This window comes from Hyperolius riggenbachi, chromosome 4 (genome assembly GCF_040937935.1).
Source record: "Hyperolius riggenbachi isolate aHypRig1 chromosome 4, aHypRig1.pri, whole genome shotgun sequence".
NCBI lineage: Eukaryota > Metazoa > Chordata > Amphibia > Anura > Hyperoliidae > Hyperolius > Hyperolius riggenbachi.
The window spans coordinates 239,921,003-239,936,424 of NC_090649.1; the positions used below are offsets into that span (position 1 = coordinate 239,921,003).

The following is a 15,422-nucleotide window of genomic DNA, read 5'->3' on the forward strand; positions in this document are numbered from 1 at the left end:
GCCTGATAACCCCCCCCCCTCCAGTATAGGTAGCCAGATGACCCCTCCCCCTTTTCCTCCAGTTTAGGTAGCCAGATGACTCCCTTAATCCCTCCCCCCCCCCTTTCAGTATAGGTAGCCAGTTTGCCTTCAAACCACAGCAGCCAGTGTCACTGATTTCTCCACTCGTCTCTAGTGCAGAAGCTTCCTTTTCCTTTCCATCTCCTATGCTGCCCAAGTCCATAGCCGCCAGCCACAATGCAAACATGCACAGAGAGCAAGGTGGCTGTCAGGTGCTCACCTGATCTCCCTTGGCTGTCAGGTGCTCACCTGATCTTTATTGGTCAATAACTCATCCAATTCCCAGCTATTCCCCAAACTTCAAAAACCTCCCCCCCATAAAAACTGCATCGGTAACTCTTTCAGGAGCGCTCCTAACCTCACATCCATCACCAGTTACACCACAAACACACAGTCTAGATCGGCCGATCTTATAACTGACATCCTGTGGAAACTATGAGGTGCAAAGGAATTCCTGGGCCCAATACCAAATGGAATGTTTCCCTGTGGTTCATGTATACATTGCAAGTTGGTCGAGAGAACTAAAACCTTTAAAAATGCCAGGGAGACGAAAGAATATGAGATACGAAGTTTCATTAACTGTAAATCTAAGGGAGTAATTTATATGATTATGTGCCCATGCGGGCTTAAATACATAGGAAAAACAAAGAGACAATTAAAGGAACGTATAGGGGAGCATGTCATTAATATTAGAGAAGCAGATGAAAAAAGCCCTTTGGGTGCACATTTTGCCTTGTTCCATGATAGAAATCCAGATTGCCTGAGGTTTAAGGGCATTCTGAAACCTAATAGGAATAAACGAGGAGGTGACCATGAAAAATTGTTATATCAGATTGAGAACAGGTGGATCTATAATTTAGGAACTTTAGTTCCAAATGGACTGAATTCAGATTTAAATCTGGTTCATTTTCTACCTGCATACAAGAAATAAACAATTTGTAGCTGAGAAACTGTATGTGGATGACTGTGATGTGTGGGAAGGAGTGTTCCCCTTTAAGGCAAGGAAAAAAGTCGTTCAGAATATATGCCTGTAGTATGTGAAAATTCATGGAAACTACTATGCAAAATGATAGTGCAGGACTATGGAGTTCTGTAACGAGTGAGCCCGTGAGGATTCATAGGAATTTTGAAATAGTTGAATAACAACCTGATGGATTATAGTTTATTGACACATTGACATGCTGTGTATCTGCTTCCGGATTATGATGAGAAGGAGGCATGGTCTCAAAAGAGGAGGTCCCGGAATCATGAAGAGGTGTATCGGTCCCGCCTGCCAGAATGAGGCTTGGTTTTGAAATTACGGTTTAAAAGAGAGAGCATGCCCACTACCTTTCATCCACAGCGTCATCACACTGAAGAAGCCCACGTGATGTGGGCGTAACGCGTATGTGGGCGTGGCTTACTGCAAAAGGTTGATGGGACGCTCCTTTACCTCACGGATACCGCAAGTCTAATGTCCGCCCGCAGGGCAGCACATACCGGGTACCTGGTGTTGCGGGACGCCGCAACATATCCATGAACAATTCTTCACATTGAAGCATAAAGGTAAAAGCTTATATTACGCTTGGTAGCCGTCTTTGAAGAGGAGCACCTGTTTTGAATGACTGTATTGTTTAATGTTGGCCGGGCAGGGCTGGGTTGATCATTCAGCCGCCGGCTTCTAATCAAGGCAGAATCCGACCACGAAGACAGTTTAAAGAAGCGGACTTTGTTTTGCTAATGAAGTTGTACTTTGGGTTCTTGGTGATCTGCTGAAGATCGAGGTACCAGACGAGTTGGTGTTTATAGCCCAGTGGAAGTGGACATTCCTTTGCACCTCATAGTTTCCACAGGATGTCAGTTATAAGATCGGCCGATCTAGACTGTGTGTTTGTGGTGTAACTGGTGATGGATGTGAGGTTAGGAGCGCTCCTGAAAGAGTTACCGATGCAGTTTTTATGGGGGGGAGGTTTTTGAAGTTTGGGGAATAGCTGGGAATTGGATGAGTTATTGACCAATAAAGATTTGTATTTTTATAGTTCGTTGAGTGGCGGTCACTCTCTTTTTTGTTGTTGCTGATTATGGTTCGTGACCCGCCTTCCCCTTAATTGGGTGAACTTACCTATAAGGACCTGTGCACCAGATTACACAAATTTTTTGCTCACCTGATCTCCCTGCATTGTAGCACTTGCAAATGTGAAGATCAAGTTTGCAAATGCTGCACCAGTTTAGCCTGCTGCTTTCGTGCCCTTGCTCCTGTGGTGCCTGAGGCCATGGCCTAGGTGGCCTTGGCCTAAATCCGGCCCTGGGTAGGAATACGCAAATGAGTAAGGGTCAGAGACTGTAATACAAGAACCCCTGAACATCAGCTTTTGGAGAACAACTGGAAGGTTACATTCACAGTGGTGCATTGCATCAGGCAACTTATCGCATTGCTGACACAATGCAATTAGAGTTAAAAGGAAAGTTCACTCTGGTGCATTAGAAGTGTGGTGCGATGGATCTCTTGGGCATTACCCCATGCATGCAGTGCATTACCACATAACGCACGCATTACCAGTAGCAGTGCCGCATACTTTCAATGTACTGTATGCGAGGGGCGTTGGTAGGATCCTAAGAGATCTGGGGCACTTTTGGGCACTACAGACAGAAATAGGTGTGGCCATGCACTATAATGTGGGTGTGGTCATGGGTGGGGCAAAATTTACATGAACTTAACAGCGGTCTAAGTAGGCCTGCCCCTCCTCCTCGATCTGCTCCAAGTCTGGAGACATCCTCTGTAGCTGGCGATTCTCCCCCTAGCATCTGAGAATCAGATGCTAGTACCTTCTGAACATTCTCAGACATTAGGGGGAGAAGCCCAGAAAAGAGGTCTGCAGAATCTGGAGACCAAGTGGCTGGAGGTGAGTACTGCCACCCGCTGCCTGACTGGGGGACATCCGGGGCACTTCAGAATAGATCCGGGGCACGTGCCACTGATATTTGGGGCTAGCAAACGAACACGGCAAATCCAGCGCTGGAGACTTGGGCGCAGCAGCGCATGAGACTTGGGCGCAGCCGGCGCCACCATAGGCCGTAATAGGAACTAAGGCTATAGCAGGCACAGGGAGTAACTTCAGCGCTGTCAGAAGACGGAGCTGAAGTTGCTTTTAAAACAATAATTTGGCTTCCAGCAATAGCTGGAAGCCGAATTATTTCATTCCCCACTATCCATGGCGGCCTGGAGGGGGAATAGTAATTAACATGGCCCGGACTTGTGTGGTAGCAGGATCAGCCATATACCGGCTGTGTCCTGCGCCCAAATCTCCTGCGCCGATTCCTCTTGTACGCCTAGCAACGCCCCTGCTGTATGCTTTACTGTATGTGTCACACTGCATGCATAATGTGTGATGCAGCTTTTCCCTTCCATTGCGTTTTTGTTTTTACAAGAATTGCAAAACAGACCCCCACTGTGAACATAGCTTTAGGTTTTCTTAAAAAGCTATTTGATTTGAGCCATGTCACATTGCAAGCAGCAGGGGCTGTTTTCTGCCACTGTTTCTGTTACTTTTTTGTTAATCCAAGAACAAGTCAGAACCATCTGAAGTATCAATTAGATCTTCAGTTAATAATTAAAAGCATGCTGTTTCCTGTATCCAGCAGCTGGATACAGGAAACATCATGCTTTTAATAACTGAATAAAGAGCTAATTGATACTTAAGAAGGTGTTAACATGGTCTTGGATTACGCATTGGAGACACTCGAGCGTGTAAGAGTGCCTGGGGTTACAGCACATCGAATATTTTCCCCCGCTACTTACCGTATTGGGGTAACTTTTGGGTTATACTTTACAAAATGTGCAATGCAAAGCAGTGAAGAAAGATGACTCCACTTTACTTAAAGGGGAATTCCAAAAAAGAAGTAGAGTGGACATGCAAAGAATCGTGTGAAATTCTAATTAAAATATTTTCACCACACCCTCCCGCCCCCCCTCCCCCCCCCCCCCCACACACACACACACATCTCTCACCTAACACTAAAATGTCCATCCCGACCACCCCATAAAAAAAAACAAAAAAACTACAGCTTTCAAATTCTCCACAGAATCAAATAAGCAGATCAGTGGGGCTAACTGTATGATTTGGGCAGCTGCTGTATTTAGTCAAGAGCCAGCCATTAGTTTCAGTGAACAAATGTCACCTCCACTTACGTACTGAGTCCAGTATAATTGGTACTCAGCTATAAAATAGTGAAATTAACTTAGAAGTTAAGGTTAGAGGTTATTTTAGGAGGTTAGTGTTATGGTGGCCATACATGGTACAATTTTTCTTTTTTTTTCGATTAGATAATTTAGTTCGATTATTCCGTTAGATCGAATATAAAGATTTTTGCAGCATGTCCGATCTAATTTTTCTTGAAAAAACGGGATAATCGTTCGAATTTCTTTATCGAATTTTTTTTTTTTTTAACTTTCATTCGATTCAATCATTTAGATCGAAAAAACGGGATAATTGAACATTTTTATTGTACCGTATATGGCCACCATTAGTTAGCGGGTGAAGTGAGGGAAGATTGGATGTAATGGCTAACATTAGGCGATCGAGTGTTTAGAAAGGGTTTAGCTTAATGGTGGATAGGGTCAGTCACACCCGCTTGAGCCACATGAAAATATAAGGAATAAGAGGTAGGTGTGCCACACCCCATCCCAGGAGGTACTTCTCAAGCTCAGTTTCAGGAAAATATTGTACTTCATTTTTGAATAGTGTGGAAAGACATTAGAAACTATTTGGAGTTTTCAGTGGTCTCTGTGACTGGAGAGATATTCCCTTACTGTCCTGGACAGCTCCATGCAGCTTTGTAGCTATTATATGAAAACTTACAACTCTAGGCACAATAAATTAATGACAGCAATACAAATAGGAATAAACTATTCTGCTGTCTGCAAAACATATTAAATGCATTGCTACCTCCATCGTTCTTGGAGAGATGTCACACTTTCTGCCTGGGCACAGAAAAGTAATTACAGGAAATCTGTCCAAAATTAATTTTTCTGAAGATCGGCTAATTTTATATTGCACGAGGCACTTTTTCTTATTGAGATCAACTTTAAAAATGAAAAACAGAAACTTCTGTCTGTGCAAAGTACTGCTTAGACTACGGACAGCATTATCACATTATCTTCTCATATATCTGTGTAGTAATGGGCAGGGTTGAAGGGTTTAACAAGTATATTAGCCTAAACTGAGCTTTGCAGTGGATCTAGCCAGGTAATCTATGACAAGTGGGATTTGGATTGATCTGTGCACACACTGCTCATCTTGTGCATGCTTTATAAGTTGGAAGCAATCCAGACAGCCTGAGAAATAACACAGCTGTCTATAGGCTACTATAATATGAGGTAATCTCACCAGAGTGCTGTATATCCATGGCGTACTTCTTCACATCATCCTGAGATCTTCCATCAGTAACAACAACAAGCACTTTGGGAACTGCCCGCCTCATTCCATTCTCTACTGTCAAAACCTTTTCTCGGACAAACTTAAGTGCTTTTCCTATAACGTAAAAGAAAGGCAATTTTGTTAACTTATATTGTCCTATATCCTATCTGTTGGCCTGTTTTTATATCACTTCTTATAGTGCAATATACATTTTATTGGCTTATTCAATAAATCAATACAAACAGCATTTATAATAAATGTGTGAAGTTTAGTATCTCTTTGTTTAAGCAATGCCAATAAAATTAAATGAGATTGGCTGTTATGAACTACATATTGAGTGCATGTGATCTGGTACTGTTATATAGCTGCAAGCCTTACTGTATTATTTGTTCAGGGGAACAAATGTAGATTTTCCCACAGCCTAGTGAACCCGCTGTGACTGGAAATCTACTCATAAGAGCAAGTGCTATTGCAAAAACACAAGAAAATGTCTGCAGAGTTCTAGCTAATATATTTCACAACTCAAACAGCCTAGAAATGTATTATGTGTGCTGTGTGGTACCTGTTTTTGTGTTTCCTCCTTTGTATCGAACATTGGCAAGCGCTCCCAGGGCCTGTGACTTATCTGCATAGGTGTTCAGCTTAAATTCTGTCTGTGCTTCATCACTAAACTGCACAAAGGAAACCTGCAGAGAATTACAAGAGACATGTTTAACTCATGAGCCTTAAGCACTATATGGATATTCAAGTTAAGGTTTCACATTATTTATACAGCTAACGAAGGTCAGTTACATTACCCTATCTTACCATGCACAGAAACATATATCAGTCACCAGTATATATTAAAGTAAACAGAGCAGTAGTTTTAGCCCCCAGGGAATCTCAACGGGACATTAAAAATGCATGTTACCAATGTGTCTCATTACTAAAAATGTCATTCTACGTCTCCTTTTTACATTTAAATGTTTGTTAGAGGCTTTTATTGCCCTACTGCTGTGGCTTGCCGCCCGTCCGCAGAAAGAACAGGCAGATAAGGACTGCTGTAATTAGCAATAGCAGCGAGCAAATAAAGTTTTCAGCAGTGGGAAGGGGGGGGGGGTTGAGATAGGACACTGTGCTTCAAACACACACTTGATTACCTTCACAGCTTCCCCTGGATAAATAAGGGCAGAGAGAAGCGGAGAAGAGAAAATGTTAGTTCCTACGAAACCACGACAAACTGCAGAAAAATAAAGCTGTTTGGAACCCTTTAAGGCTGCTTCCCTGTTAGTGTTCTTGGTAGTGGCACCATTACCAGAACTATTTCAGAGTGACTGATCATAATTCCTTCTCTTTTTATCTTTCTGGCTTGGCTGAAATACTGTATATTGTTTATTCTCACCTGGATTCCAGCAGGATTGATAACATCAAATGCTCCAATGGTATTGAAGATAAACTGACGGACTTTATTGAAGTTATCATCACCAATACTCCAAGAACTGTCAATCAGGAAGACTATGTCTGCTTTAGCACCTTTGCACACTATATTACAGGAAAAAAATGTTTACGTACATAAATGATCGAATTACACTTTGACAACTTATCTTTTGATTACATAAATATGTTAGAGTGTAAATAAAGGATTCAACAGTTACCTAAAGCAGAAACAGGTGAAATAATTTACAAAAGCCACCAATTTATATACATAATGTACTATTAAGTGTATATTTTTATATACACTTAATAGTACATTATGTTAAATGAATTATGAACAGAAAAAACAGGGACATCAGACAGTGCAGTCTATGCACTTCTGATGTCCCTGCAGATCGTGGTGCATTGTGTTTTTGAAAATCGCAGCAAAGACTGCTTCTGCTCAGAATCGTGTGTTTGTACGGCAGTCCCAACACATTGGTGAAAGATCCAGCACGCCAGATCATCTGCTATCCAACTTCATAACTCTTGACTGCACTTTGCCCCCTCCGTTGTGTGCCACACATTGGCCGCTTGCAATAGTGACAGAACACATCGCTAGCCTTCAGGCTCGTGATGTGTCTGTACAGCCTCGTGCACAACATGTCATCTGAGGGCTCGTGCCCCAATCTCTGCCAGGCGACATTAGTCTCATGCGTGTACAAGGCTTTAATCATGTGACTGCTATGGTCTGTTGCTTCTTCATAAATATTTTATAAAGGTTTGTAATAGCAATCTCTATGCTTACACACATTAAACAAAAGTAGAGTCAACTAAGGCATGCCATAAATACTTGACTTTGTTGTGATAAAGGTCAGGGTATACATAACCCAGTTTAGGTAATTAAAGCCAACCAGAACTGTAACATGAGCTCTGGAGAGACTAAGAAGATTTGAGAACATCTACCAGTCTATTGTAGCACACATTCGGGAAAATTTCACTAATTTCCTGCTGCTCTTATAAACAACAGCAAATGAGAGTAAAGAAAAAGGTGAACACACAGCAAAAAAGGAACTTTATTTATAGCGCTGGGAAGGGTTAGACTTTCCATCAGGGTTTAACCCGGTCTCAATTTCTACTGGAGAATTGTCACTCTCGTCCTTTGCCTTTAAAGGTGTCGCAAAAGTCAGGAAAGAAAGTCAATCTCTAAATAGCGATATAAATATCTTGACAAACGGACAATGATTCTAGCCTTTTCATACTGTCTAGAACTAAAGAATAAGTGTTGCTTTGAGCTGGGTTTTAAGTACTGACAGACTATAAACTGGTAATCAAGTAGAATATTACGTACCTTCGCGGGCTGGAGGTATTGTAGGAGGTGGGGGAGGAGCTGGAGGCTGAGTAGGTGCTTCTGTCGGTTTTATTACTAAATAGTAAAACAATAACAGTGTTACAGATTTCATGCAAAAAATGATGCAAAAACCTCTTATGTTTGTTCTTTTCCCTTAACAGTAATTGGTGAAGCGATTTAAAATGAAAGCCATAATGACTGTGAAATAGATCACCATATACCCCTTACAGTCACAGAGCATACTTTTTAGAACAGCAAAGAGGATGTAAGGTGAACATGCATAAATGTTTTAAGGACACCTGGAAAAAAGGGTGCTGACTATTACCGTTAGTGAAATATCAGTAAAATCCTATATAATAAAACCCTAATGTCCCTTCGTCTGTCCCTGTGTCAGTGCTTTTTTGCACTGCGCATGTGCAAGGACAGACGCAGAGACCCTGTGAAGAGCCAGAGGAGGACAGGGCCAGAGGGGGCGGGTGTGCGTGCGCGATAGGAGCACGCATGCACGTGACGGTGTTAGTGACAGACCTAGCCCATTTTTAGTACTAAGGCCTCAATTCACGGAGCATTATCAAACGTTTATCAAACACTTTATCAAACGTTTGATAATTTACCTCATGGGTAAAATCTCACTAAGGTGTTATATATTTGTTGAACGTTTTATCGCTTTACAAATGTTATTGTATTGTATTGTATTGTATTTATCGGTAAAACATTTGATAAATATATAACACCTTAGTGAATTTAAAATTAGATTTTACCCATGAGGTAAATTATCAAACGTTTGATAAAGTGTTTGATAAACGTTTGATAATGCTCCGTGAATTGAGGCCTAAGTCACTATTCCGCTACTTAAAGTGGTCATAAACTCTGACATAACCTTAAATAAAAATGTGTTTTCTACTTTTTATTATTCATATAGTTTTATAATTGCTTTTGTGTACAAGTAATATTGTCTGTCTACAAATTACAAGTTTACAAAGTGTAGTTTTTCTTACCCTGAAAGCTTCTATTGCATTTTATTCCAACTGCTTTTTATTATATATTAAAATCTTCGAATGAGTTGTTCTGAACTGTGTGTGTGACTTAAGCAGAGACAGCTTCTCAAAAAGTTTTTTTTACTTGTTACAGACAAATTTAGCAACATTGGAATGTAAACAAAGATACTGTTATCTCCAGTTTGGATGCAGATTTTAAGCTGAACAGCAGGACTAAATTCTTTGTTTAACCATTTCATTGATGCTCTGCTAAAAGAAATTCTTTAAAAAAAACTTTTAGAGCAAAGTAAAAATGCTGACTTTCAGACCACTTTAATTACCATAGTAAAATATATGTAATATTTACCAATATTTTACTATGACCTAATCTAACTATACTCTCACACAGAAGCCTCCCTCTACTGATGCCCAATACTTAACCCTTCCTCTACCAATGCACTAACCCTTAACCCTGTGGTGCCTAACCTTTAACCCCCCCCCCTTTTCCCTATGGTGCCAAACCCTTAACACCCCCTGGTGGCACCTAACCCTTAATCTCGTCACTGAAAACTGGCAAGGAGTGGAAATTTGGGCCCCTGGAGTCTCCCGATAAAATAGCACGCAAATTGTTGCTGATTGCAGCTTTTATCATTGCCACAAATGGTAGTGCCCTTTTTCCCAGGACACCTCGGGCACCCTTTTTAACAGCTTTGGGTAAACATGCCTTTTTGTTCACTTGAAATGATAGAGCTGAAAAGTAGAAATCACCTTATTCTAACAAATCTTGTATTTGTTAGTTAGTGCGTTAATAACCTTATTTCAATAATAATTTTCACTGCATAGTATGTGCATAGTGGGCAGATATATTGGCTGAACACATTCAGGCACTTCCTGTGCCTTACTAAACTTTTTAACGCAAACTCAACTTTGTTATGAATACATTATCTGTGCCTGAGATTACATCATTTTCCCCATAATGCTCTGGTAAGGGCTACTTCACGCTGGGTGATTTTTCAGCGATTTGCTGATCACTGGCGATCAGCAAAATGCTGCTGCTAATGCAAGTCAAATAGTCAATAGTAGTGTTCACACTGTAGCCATTGCCAGTGATTAGCAATTTGCTGATGGGGCATGCAGCATTTTTGGAGCGATTTTGGAGTGATTGCTTTCAATATTATAGAATCACAAAACGCAATCACTCCTAAATTGCTTTCCTGTATAGTGAAAAAACAGCTTTTTGCTGATTGCCGGCGATCAGCAAAACGCTACCAAAGCACCCAGTGTGAACTAGCCCTATGGCAGTCTAGGATTCATTTCAGAATTTCACAGCTACTTAACAGTATACTGTTAGATGTGAAGATTGCTGGGGTGCTGTTTATATCGGATGTGAAGATTGCTAGGGTGCTGTTTATATACAATTGCTCAAGTAACAGTATAGTGTAAGTCTGAATAGTGATAGAAAAGCAATTTATACTGAACAATGGGAAGCTAAATTGTCTACTTTTAAGTGACACTGAAGCAAAACAAAACTTATGATATCATGAATTGCACGTGTAGTACGGATAAGGAATGGAACATTAGTAGCACAGAAATTAGTCTCATATTTTTATTTTCAGCTCTATAGCGTTTTTTTTTATAGCATTGCATCATATTGTCATATTTGCAGTTTCCTCTGTCTTATAGTTTAAAATACAGAGTGTGGTTTGCAGAGCTAATAACCCTTTGAACTTCTCTTCTCACTGAACTTTATCTGAAGCTGTCTGTCACTGTTTCTTTGATATATAGTGCTCCAGAAATCAGCGACCAATCTGGTCATGGAGCTCAGAGACGCTCTTTTGAATAGATAACAACTGAGGTTTCTTAACAATTCTTGTACTGGAAACAATATATGACTTGTTTATTTCCTATTAATGTTCTATTTGATTATTTCATAACTTTACTTTTACTTCAGATTCCCTTTAAGGTACTATAAATTGCTCACTAACAATTGTATTTAACAATATTTAAGATATAAAGATTAACTTACATGTTCGTTCTTTGGTTGAAACCCCTCTGCCTTCCAAGTTTGGAGTTTGCACAAAAACTGTGGCTGTGTATTCAGTGTCGGGCTTTAGTCCAGTGAAGCAGTTTGAGGACTCTGATCCCGTCACTGTTATTTCTTGCCCACGAGATCCTGTGTATTTAACATGGACGGTGAATTGGTATATAAAATAATGAATTACTTTACACAGAAGCAATGTATTTATTATTCTTGAGTAATGTGTGGTAAAACATAAAATTTTACTTTTACATGAATTATTTACACTTACTATTTGTTGTATATCCATAATGTTAAAATGACTGGCCAGAAAAAGTATCCAGACCATCTCCTCAGATTGTCACTCCCCAAGGACTAAAAACATCCCCCTCTCTTCAACAAATCATTTAACTCAACTGTATGCTCCCAGCGATGACACTAAACAGCTACTTCCATTCAGGGTTGTTTCTAGGGGTGGACAGCCTAATAACTGCATTTCCTTCTGGAGGGGAAGAGGTGGTGTGGAGACGGCTACTCTTCCCCTTCATTTCATGCTATAGGAGGAGACACATTTCAGAGCATTGTGGGATGGGGATTAGGGGTTGGGGGCAGCTAGCCACTCCTTCCAGTTTAAATTATATAGTAAGACATGGCCCAGGGAATTGAGAGTGGCCCATTAGGCTGGTGCCGTAAGACATAATGTGTTTTTCTAGGACTAAGACATAATGTGTTTTTCTAGGAGTGAGTCAGAGGATGCCATAGGTGAGTATGACAGAAGGTTTAGAGGTGGAGTGAACATCCAGTGGCACACTAGTTGGTTATGAACTGAAGGTTTGTAAATGTAAGAGTATCTTTATAGGCGGCAAAAGAAAAATGGGTGTTCAGTGGCCAGCTTGAACTATGTGGCTAACTCTGTTTTATACATATTATGTGAAAAATGTTTTGTAAATCAAATACCGTCAACTGGATTCAGCTTGACTCTGTATGAGGTTGCAGCTCTATGAGGAGTCCACCTAACACAGAATGAGTCCCAGGCAACCTGGTAGCTGGTCAGATCAGTCACATTCAAGTACACTGCAGAATGCAAGACATGAGAAAAAATCAGAATCAGAAACGATTACATGGATGTACATTTACATAAACTGTATATGGGTAGACATAACCACAGAGCCTACTGCTAGTCTTCTACAGCAGACATTAATTCTAGCTTCAAAGCATCGTACTGGTACACATTCACTGATTATCTCTGTAGAACTGGACAACATGTAACTACATGATGGTATTTAGTGAAATTAAATAAAAATGAGATAACGGGATGATCCTAACATGCCTCCTACCTCAAGAATAGATAAGAGAAAGTCCTGCACAACTCTATCAACAAATAAAAGTGCATCCTACATGATTCACAGTTTAAGAGGCTCTAAATCAAAAGATGGAATGTTATGACCTGAGTCAGCATAAACATGCTTGCTGCACATTTCTTGGAAGTAATGCTATTAAGGAGCACAACAAGTACAAGAGCTAGAGCCTACAAAAATGGATCTCCCTACTTCTTCTTGATAGAGCAGAGTGGTCTGTGCACGCAAATGGGCAACCAGTGTAGCAAGTTAGAACTCTTTACTGAAGAAAAACATGCAGAGATAAAACATACACCACTATCAGGTAGTGCAGCTAAAACATCCCTCGCTGGCCAAAGCTGCCAAAGCTTAAAGTGAACCTCCAGACTAAAAATTATCAGCATTGAAAAGGCTTGGTGTTTCTTTAACAGTTTCACAGCATCAGAACTTTGTTTCTCTTACCAAAGCCTCATTTTTAGCTGCACAGAAGAAAACTGCCTGGGCATTTTTCCCCTGATGCTGTGCAAAGCATGATGGGATTTCTGATGTTGTTGTTCTCGTTATACTATTTTGCCGCAAATTAGTTTTTTACCCATCAATAAAAATATAACACATTTTGAAGAGACTCATAAATAAGCATAAAAGTGAATCTGAGTCTGCACGCCAAGCTTGTTACTACAGCAAAGCTATAACAGCAAGCTGTTTAGCTTGTTTAAAAGGCTGCAAGTGAAGTGTTTAGCTTGTTTAATTACGTTTCTTTTACTTGAGAAATGACACTCAGCTCTGTGTCAGGGTAAAAATGGAGATGTTAGTTGCCTGTAATGATTAATGACAACAAACACTTACAAGACTGTCACATATGAAAGGAAATTTGGAAGGTAGGAGGCGCCCGATTGGTAAGGGTAAAGATACTAGATAAATATTTGGGTAACCAAATCAGATAATAAATATGCACTTCCTCTCCCCAGTTGATGTCACATCCTGAACACTACTTAGCATGCTCAGACACTCTATGCCATTACAGAGGTGCCGAGTGTTGTTTGTTTTGCTAGATGGCACTCATTTGACCGGAGGAAGCGGCTTACGCCGAGAAACGCGTTGTCATTTACTGTGCTTTTGCTACCAATAAATGAAATTATATTTCAAATCTTTGACATTTGATATTTATTATCTGATTTGGTTACCCAAATATTTATCTAGTATCTTTACCCTTACCAATTGGGCGCCTCCTACCTTCCAAATTTACTTAATATACCCTATCTCATAGGGTGTTCGACGCCTCATGATTAGGCGCATCGAATATATTTTCATTTAGGAGTTGCGACCAAGACCTCCAAAGAAAAGGCCGAGTGGAGACGGTATTTCTCCACCTGCAGACAAGAGTGGTTGCCTCCTTGAAGCAACCCATTTTTTGTGAGTATATATTGATTAGAATATTCTATTGAGAGAAACCACTCAGACGATTTTACACCAGAGCGGGCTCCCGGTGTCCGGGTGTCTCTTGTCCTTTGTCCTTTCAGCAACATACATATGAAAGGAGTTTATTAGGTATACAAAAAATAGCAAAGGCTCTGTAACAGTTATCAGCAAGTGTGAAACAGTGGGGTGGTAACACCTCAGTTACCACAAATTAAAAGTGGAGATTCAGATTATTGCAAATGCCTATTTGGGACAGAGTCTCTTTAAAATAAGTACTGAAGATCCGTGTTCACACCAGCCTAACATTGTGTCCATTATAAACCTATAGGAGAAATACTAAGATATTGCATTGTGGCTGGATCTTACTCACATGTTGTTCCTGGTCCTGCGAGTGGTCCACTGAGTCCGGTGTCATATTGAGCAAATACCTGTACATCATAGGTAGTTCCAGGATTCAAGTTTTGTAGTGTGTAAGAATTCACATCACCAACAAACACTTCCATAGTGTCATCAGCATCTTCAAAAAATAGCAAAATGTCATTCTCAGTATCTGTCCATATGAAACTGATTTTAGTGTTAAAATGAATCATTACTAACCATGTGGCTGGTACACAAGTTTGTAGCCAAGCACAGGAGAAGTAGCTCTATCCCAGGACACTCGGAATCTGGTGTACCATTCATCTGAAATCTGCAGGTTCCTTGGAGCGAGCAGGCCAACTGAAAAAATAAATACATTTTTATTATGTACACATGAAAGGGATGTCCTTCTTCCTCTGCCATGCCAAATGTCCATGCAGTTGAAGCCCAGATATCTCCCAGAAATAGTGCTGGGTGGACATGGTGCTCTGTGGTTCATACAGCAAACCTTCATGAAACCACATCCGTGAAAACATTTGGGGTGAATGCCAGTGCACATTTGCATGTGACTTCGCATACACACTAGAGGTCACTTCTGATTAGCCATCTCAGCCCAGAAGACCTTAGTTTAAAGTTTAAGTTGTGCATTATGGAACATGGGCTGGCTAAAACCAAAACATTGCATTCAACAGCAGATACTAAGATGCAATTCCCAACATGAACATGTGTTCACAAACGTATTAGTGCAGGCAAACTGCCGACGCAATCAAGAAAGTATGGAGATAGATAACCATTTATTGCACTGTAAATATGCAATATATTGCTATTATCTGGGTAGGCAGCATTACCTGAATGCACATTTATGTCCAAGCAAAGCTGTGACATTCGCCCTTCTCAGCACTATCATAACCTGCTCTTGAGAGTACCTTAACCACTTCGCATCCAGACCTTTTTCCCACTTATGGACCAGAGCAGTTTTGACAGTTTAGCTATGTCCTTATTTAATCAGCAATAACTTCATCCCTTATGACACAGAAATGAAATATATATTGTTTTTCAAGACAAACTAGGCTTTCATTGTATGCCATTTTTTCCCTGGAACAATTTTGTTTTCTA

General features: G+C 40.4%; 1 protein-coding gene across 4 annotated transcripts in view; it reads right to left on the reverse strand.

Annotated features, from left to right (window-relative positions):
* The window catches only part of COL12A1 (collagen type XII alpha 1 chain), a 321,024-nt gene that overhangs the window by 101,945 nt on the left and 203,657 nt on the right, over positions 1 to 15,422 (reverse strand). For all 4 annotated transcript variants that reach the window (XM_068281498.1, XM_068281501.1, XM_068281499.1 and 1 more), the window contains 8 exons: positions 14,547 to 14,666; positions 14,320 to 14,466; positions 12,151 to 12,267; positions 11,203 to 11,349; positions 8,200 to 8,274; positions 6,838 to 6,977; positions 6,019 to 6,142; positions 5,427 to 5,570 (listed from right to left, as the gene is read on the reverse strand). In XM_068281498.1, the coding sequence (XP_068137599.1) occupies positions 5,427 to 5,570; positions 6,019 to 6,142; positions 6,838 to 6,977; positions 8,200 to 8,274; positions 11,203 to 11,349; positions 12,151 to 12,267; positions 14,320 to 14,466; positions 14,547 to 14,666 (1,014 nt within the window). The remainder of the gene's footprint in view (positions 1 to 5,426; positions 5,571 to 6,018; positions 6,143 to 6,837; positions 6,978 to 8,199; positions 8,275 to 11,202; positions 11,350 to 12,150; positions 12,268 to 14,319; positions 14,467 to 14,546; positions 14,667 to 15,422) is intronic.